The sequence below is a fragment of the Hipposideros armiger genome, unplaced genomic scaffold (genome assembly GCF_001890085.2).
Source record: "Hipposideros armiger isolate ML-2016 unplaced genomic scaffold, ASM189008v1 scaffold_513, whole genome shotgun sequence".
Lineage (NCBI taxonomy): Eukaryota > Metazoa > Chordata > Mammalia > Chiroptera > Hipposideridae > Hipposideros > Hipposideros armiger.
Window position 1 is genome coordinate 824,740 of NW_017731863.1, and position 7,426 is coordinate 832,165.

The window sequence follows — 7,426 nt, forward strand, 5'->3', positions numbered from 1 at the left end:
TTAATTGATTTAAGTGATCTACTTGTAGTCTGAAATTAAAGAAATGATAACTCAGAGAAAGCCACTATTCATACTACTTATAAATTTCTAAATATATAGAAATATATTCTATTTTCTGAAAGGTTTAAAAAGGGAGAAAAATCTTTCTTCTGCCTCCTTAGGTTCTGTAACTGGCCTAATAATTAAACTAACATAAGACAAATTAACAGGTGAAAAGCATATAAACTTAGTTTATATGTGTGTGCATATGGGAGTCTTCAGAAGGAAAATGAAGACCTGAAGAAGCCATTAGGTCCCAAAGTTTATATACGTTTTTCACAAAGAAAGATAAATTGTGGTGATGTGACAAGACAAAGGGGCTTGGGTTATGGGCAGTATAAACTGTAGCACAGTGACTAGAAAATAGATGGAATATCAGGGTTATTTCAGTGAATATTATAAATTTTATTTTATATATACATATAACATACATCCATTTCTCTCCCAGGAATGAATATGTGAGGCACTGTAACTGTGTTTCTTGATCTTTGTTAAATCAGATAGAACACTGTGGGCTCCCAAATAATTAAACAATCAGCCAATTTTGTGTTGTTGGTCTAGATCAGGGGTTGGCAAACTGCAGCTCGCGAGCCACACGCGGCTTTTTGGGTACATTGTCTCAAAAGTTTGCCGACCCCTGGAAGAGCCAATACTGTCCCTCACAACAATTTAAGAATTATTCGAGAGTCATAAATATATTTTTACCTAATCACCATTATGTGAATATTTAAAAATGTTATAAATGAAACTATGACAGTTTTATTTTCATTTTCAATTTTACTTCAGAGACACATGTACGTACCCAAAGAGCCGCATGTGGCTCGCGGGCAGCAGTTTGGCGGCTCTTCCATCTCAAAAGTTTGCTGACCCCTGGTCTAGATGTCAATTTTGGTAGATGGGAAGCCTTTTGGGTTATTTCTCATTCAATCTAGTATTAAATGAGATTTCCAAGAGTGCTACTAAGTTTACATAATCTAGTCTTCTTGCTTTAGTGTTGTCTTTTAAAAAATATATTTTATCACAAAAGTATTTTAATGTATTTATCCCCAAAGTAAAATACAACAGATTACCCCCTGGACAGGAGTAAATGTGCAAAATGTGCTAACAGTCAGCCATGAACTAGGACTAAAAAACTGTTAATCAAATGCCAGAAACACACAGCTAAGGCAAGGATTTAAGACAACTGTTTACTGACTCTCAACACATACTTACCTTAAGCAATGGACACAGAGTCCTCCAAAGTGACTAGTGGCTATTACACAGAAAAAGTGGCCAAGGTAAAAATGTGTGATATAACTTGCTACTCCTCTCTACGCCCCTCCAAAATAAAACTACTCAAGCCAAAACGACTAGAGGCTCACATCCCTAAACCCACAATCCTAGGAAAGCCTCAACTGTGATGAATTGCAAGTTTTCCATTGTCCCTTCTGTGTATGTCCCCATTCCTTCCCCTGGCCCTAGGCTGTCAGGCAGTTACCTACAATATTTTGGACATGATTTCCCTTTTCAAGGATGACTTTAGATCTAGGTTCGGGCACGTGACCAAAACCTGGCCAATCTGTATATTCTAGCCTGTTTACCACAAAAAAGTTCATGTGAACCTAGTTAATCCAGAGGCCCAATCAATGGACATTTTTGTGTGAATTACTAGGAAATAAAGCAGCTCTTTTTTCACTGAGATAGCCAGGTATGTGAACAATTACCGTGTTTCCCCGAAAATAAGACTGGGTCTTATATCAATTTTTACTCCAGCAATCTACAGTTATTTATTTATTCATGTACAAAAATCTACATTTATTCAAACAGTCATGTCTGGCTGACGAGCTTAACTGGGGCTTTTGTTTGGGGTAGGGCTTATATGATGAGCATCCTGAAAATCATGCTAGGGCTTATTTTCTAGTAAGGTCTTATTTTCGGGGAAACATGTTATGTGCTGGGAGCTTCTGAGTTTCCTTATGGGGAAGAAGGTCCACCAGAGGATAAAACCAGCTTAGGGGAAAGCAAAGCTGGAGAGATGGAAAGAGGTGGAGGCAGGAAGGGAGGAAGAGGTAGAGAGACTGACATTACTGATTATATTGGACTGTGATGTGAGCAGAAAGGAACCCTTACGGGGTTAAGCCACTGAGATTTTAGAGTTGTTACAGCAGTTAGCATACCCTGATGAACACACCCAAAAATGTATCTATTGATGTAGTTCCATGTACCTCTCTGTCCAGTGGTTTGAGAACACTGGATCTTTTACCCAGTTTATGTTTCCACTTCAGAGGGCAGTGAAGGATATACATTTTTTGGAAAAATTTTAATAATAAATAAAAAAACTCCAAACTAGTTCTTATTATAAAATATAGTTTAATTTCACTCTTTTCATTATTTACCACAAAATTAAAAAAAATACCAATATACAGACAAGCGCAAGTGAACTGGAAAAAGCTAAAAATTGTATAAAAGACAAACCTAAACAGAAGAAAGGATGAGCAGTGACAACACACACCATACCCTCTCAAATGAGTTCAGAAAGCACAGTCCATGTTGATGGGTTTTCTTTCTAAGGTCAGCTTTTCACTGGAACCACATCTGGAAAGTTCCCTAAAGTTTTAAATTATGTGGGAAGGATCTTTACTTAAGAAGCATTTCTCATAAAACAACCCATACCAAAGAGGCAGGCATATTCTAGACACAAAAGTGATAAATGCCTCTGCTAGGCCTGATGGAACTTGGAAAAAATTAATATAATGAAAACAAAGGACTGTTGAAATAGAAAAGTGACACCTACTGGCCACTTAGCAGTTTTTTCTTTATGGCTTCTGATTATTCTGGATGTCAGCCCTGCTCTGCCTGTAAGACTGTGCTTAACAAGTCTGAATCTCCAATTCCAGAGCTCACCAATGACCTGCCTGAGCCGTAGATAGCCTCCTTAGAGCGGGATCTGAAACTGGACACCACTAAGCCAGGTCTAACAACTAAATAGTGGCTATTTCATCTACCTGCGCCCCAGACACTACAGAGATTCCTCAAAGAATATGACTTGAATACAACCTTTCCCCATAGTGATGCTGTAAATAAATACTTTAATCTCATTTATTTACCAAAAGTCTCTAGTCTGTATTTTCCTGTTTGTCTTTTTGTTTCTCAATGGATTTCCAAATTTAGGGACTACCATAGGGTATCAACATCTACCTCGAGTTTTATTTGATTTCAGGTTATCATCTTGTAATAAAATACATGATCACATTTTCAAGTTTACTAGTTTCAATACAGTTTTAAATTTGATACATGGATAGAGGTTCAGTTATTTGTACAAAATCAAGGGCCAATACTCAATTGTTTTTTTTAAACCACAGCATTTGGAGGTAAGTATCATATTCATAGCATAACCTTTGGTCTACTTCAATGATGTTCGCTTAATAAAATGTTCTAGAGCAGAACTGTCATAGAAATATATGCTACATGTGTAACTTAACATTTTCTAGAAGCCACATTAGAAAAGCGAAAATTAATGCTTTCTTTAATTCAGTGTATCCAAAATATCTGAACATGTAATCGATATAAAATTGTTAATATATTTTGTGTTTGAAATCTGATATGCAATTTATATTTACAGCTCATCTCAATTTGTGTTAGCTACATTTCAAGTGATCAGTAGCCACATGAGGCTAGCGGCTATCACACTGGACAGCACAGTTCTAGAGTCTGACCCTAATGCTCAAGTTCTGTGGATTAGAATCACAGAATCAGAATTGGAAGTAAACTCAGAGGTGAAACCTCTTGTTACAAATGAGAAAACTGAGGTATGGAGTTTAAATGGCTTGCTTGGAGTCACACAGCGAAGTTTAGGCTGTGTGGGCTCTGGATTCTAGGCACTCCTCCCAGGCCACTGCATGACTACAGGTAATACTTAGGGTAAGAAAGAGAACTAGAGTACTCCTTTTATGATGCTTTCATTCAACATGTAGACATTTTCATCAAAATGTAAGAAATTAATTGGTAGGAGAAAAAGTAATATCAAGTAAGCCATAAAAATAATCTGCCACTTCTGATAGTAATCAAATACAAATAAAATGCATTTTGAAGAAAACGCTAAACTTGGGAGAGCTACAGTGTCACGCAATGGGTGGACTGGGTTCTGGGTGAAGGGTAGGAAGAGCTACTGAAAAACATTCGAGCGGGTTGTGAGAGGATCAAAGCTTTCAGTTGGCTATCTCTATCTGTCAACTGGTTTATGCAATAACCCCGCCCCCTGCAAAGAGAAAAAACTGCTCCTGTGCAAGACAGCAGTGGCTTGCCTCTAGAAACGCTGCCTCTCAGATCCTTGCATGATGAAGGTTTGCCCCTTCTGCTTATGAGGCCATCCGGCCACAATGACCTATCCTGCTACCACTGGCATAGGTCAGTTCTGGAGGCCAAGCCTACCCCGCCTAAGGTATTACGTCTCTAGGCAGGTCCCTGACTTACAGAACAGATGTATGCTCATTCATGCTTTCTCAGACTTCACTCTCATGCTTAAGCTGCTGCACACCAATGTCGCCCATCTTGTAGGATTTCTTTGGTTTATTCTACACCTGGATGTCTCAAGTCCTGAAGAGTCAGAACCGGGAGTGGTGGTGACCCTCTGACATTGCCGGAACATTGTACTGGCTCAAGAGGACAAGGTGCCAATATATCCTGGCCCACAGAGCCACTGCAAATGTCACACTTGAGTGGAACATCTGCTTTTGGTTATTGCCTGTTGGTATGTTTGCCTTTAACCCATCTGATGGAAGTTCAACCTATTACTGACAGCCTAAAAAAATATGCAAGATCAAAATAATGCTTTGTTTTGGTGAGAGGCTATCAGGGAAGTCTGCTGGAAAGGTATAGAACCATCCAGAGAAAGAGAACTGGATGTGAACCCCACATCAGAGCCTTAGGTTTTCCCCACTAGTTTCCTAGCCTATCTTATTTTCATTTGTGGGGCCCAAATAGAACTTATGGGAACATACTTGGTAAGCTAGAAAGACCTATTGAAACATAAGGTATTATGGAAGTATGATCTTCAAAACGGTAGGTATACATATGGTACTTTAAATAGTAATTCTTGCACTCAATTTGAGCCACCTCTGAATTACTGGTTTAAAAATGCTCTCCAAATATTTAATTATTGCTAGTAAATTGGTTTTTAAATTCTTTTTTTTACCCCCAGGGCTTTTGAAACAGATACACAGGCTCCCTTGTTGAATAGCAGTTAAAAGAGGAAAACATACAGGAGGAATAAATACGCTCTTTCCACAAAGGAGGTTTTCCACTAACCATGAGGCCCATCAGTAGCTTCACTAGGGAGTTTTAAAGAAAAAAGTTCCCTTTAGAGTTAAAAATGGACTCTCCTAAGTTTCCTCCACAAATGTTCAAAATAAAAAGGCCATTTCCAATACATTAGTGAAAAGTAAATGCAAACACAGGCGGAGGAAAAAAAAAAGATAAAAAGAAAAAAGAAAAAAAAGAAGCAATTAAAGCAGCCAGGAGCAGTGTCCTGGGAGAAGGGGGGCTAAAGTAGGGGGACTCTGCAGCAGGCCCCAGGGAGTGTGCTCAGGAGCCTCATGAGGAAAGTCATGGCCAACGCCAATCTTGGGAATAAAGGGCCCTGGGTCTGGGAATTGCTGAGCAAGGACATGTCAAGCGTGTGGTTTTTAAATTGTTTCCGTTGTCTCATGGTTTTAATGTATTTCCCATGTATATAATTGCCTTTGGTTACAGGCAATGGTAACTGTAATTGCCTAATAATTTAGAAGACCACTAGTTCTTCAGTCAGTTAACCATTGAAACCACTGCTTTTCCAAATGTGTAGAAAGAAACTGGTTTATACATATTAAACCTTTAAAAATATATGAATTTAATTGTGGCTTTACACAAGACATTTAATCCTCCTGGGCCTGTTTCTTCCTCTAAGATGAATCAGTTACTACACACCTTTCAGCATCAAAAACTTTTTCTATCTATAATAAAAATCTTGAATGGTTATATTAAGAGTAAATCTTATACAGCGGGTGCCAAAAACATATATATTATACACATGACTTGTATTCATCTTTTGTTATCAATACTTATTATTACAATTTTAATAGTTTTTTCCCTTTCTTAAAATGTGTATACATTTTTTTGGCACCCTCTGTATATATGCAAAAGTTACTCACCAAGATCTAGGGCCCAAAACCTTTCCTTTTCTGTAAGCAAATTTGAAACTCTCTCAACTTTTCTTTTTCTGAATTAAAAAAAAAAAAAAAAAAGCATCTCATTTAAAATCCATCTCAAAGTGCTCAACTGGGCCTACATATCCTGGCCTTGTGCTTGCTCAAGTCTACAAAGACCAAATGCAGTATTCAATGTGATCATGACTATAAACTGCATTGTCCCTTTAAATGTCCAAGTACTCACCATTTTCTTAAAAAGTGTGTAAGCCCTATACTCAATTAAGGAAATACACAAGAAATGGAAATGTTCCAAATTATAGAAATCTACTATAAGTTAATTTTACATGAATCTTAGACACAAGGAAAAATGTCAATATATTAAATTTCCCAAACTCAAAAAAACTGCATCAAAATATAAAAACAAAACCAAAGCATGATATATGTGATACCCTTGGTTAGCCATATTTTAGCAAAAAATATCAACTAGTGGATTTAAAGCCAGTTCACTGAGAAAAGGAGTCTGTAGGAAACTCTGAGAAGTTCTATTTGAAGGTAAACATCACATTTCCTCATAGCGCTGTGAAAATAAGGTACAAATCTATAAAAATTGGTAGACCATTAATAGGAATGAAGGATAAAAACAGTATCAATACAGTACAGAAGAATATACAGTTCTTTTTAAATGAAATGCTTTTAAAACATTTCTCATTTTTGGATTTAAAAATCAAACACTAGAGTGTCCAGGAGATGTTACTGAAGTCCCCAGGGTCTCCCAGACCCCCCTCTGCTTCTAAGTAATTCATGAAGGCAGCTATGGCTGTGTCATCATTGTCACACAGGGCATCAAAATCTAACAGGGCACCATCACCTACAAAATTAAAATACAGGCCTGCATGAGTACATTTGGAAGTTAACAAATGATTATCATCACAAAGGCAATGCAAAACTAGAATATCATACGATATATATTTTGGAGGGCAAACTGTGTATCTTAAATTGCAGAAGCATGATACATTTTTAAATAGGGTCACCCAGTTTTACAACAATCTGCTGTCAGATAAATTGTACTTAACTCATTTGATACACATAAGTGAGCCAGTCTATGAGTTTTCTAATAGAAAATAGCCTAAAAAGGTACAGGCTCCCAGAGTTGGAAGCTAGAGTTTGGGGTGTGTGTGTGTGTGTGTGTGTGTGTGTGTGTGTGTGTGTGTGTGTGTGTGTGT

General features: G+C 37.4%; 1 protein-coding gene across 2 annotated transcripts in view; it reads right to left on the reverse strand.

The window, feature by feature from the left end:
* Positions 1-6,144: 6,144 nt before the first annotated feature.
* Positions 6,145-7,426, reverse strand: part of BMAL2 (basic helix-loop-helix ARNT like 2) — a 77,657-nt gene continuing 76,375 nt past the window's right edge. For both annotated transcript variants that reach the window (XM_019668059.1, XM_019668058.1), the window contains one exon: positions 6,145-7,071. In XM_019668059.1, coding sequence (XP_019523604.1) covers positions 6,935-7,071 — 137 coding nt within the window. In that variant the 3' untranslated portion in view covers positions 6,145-6,934. The remainder of the gene's footprint in view (positions 7,072-7,426) is intronic.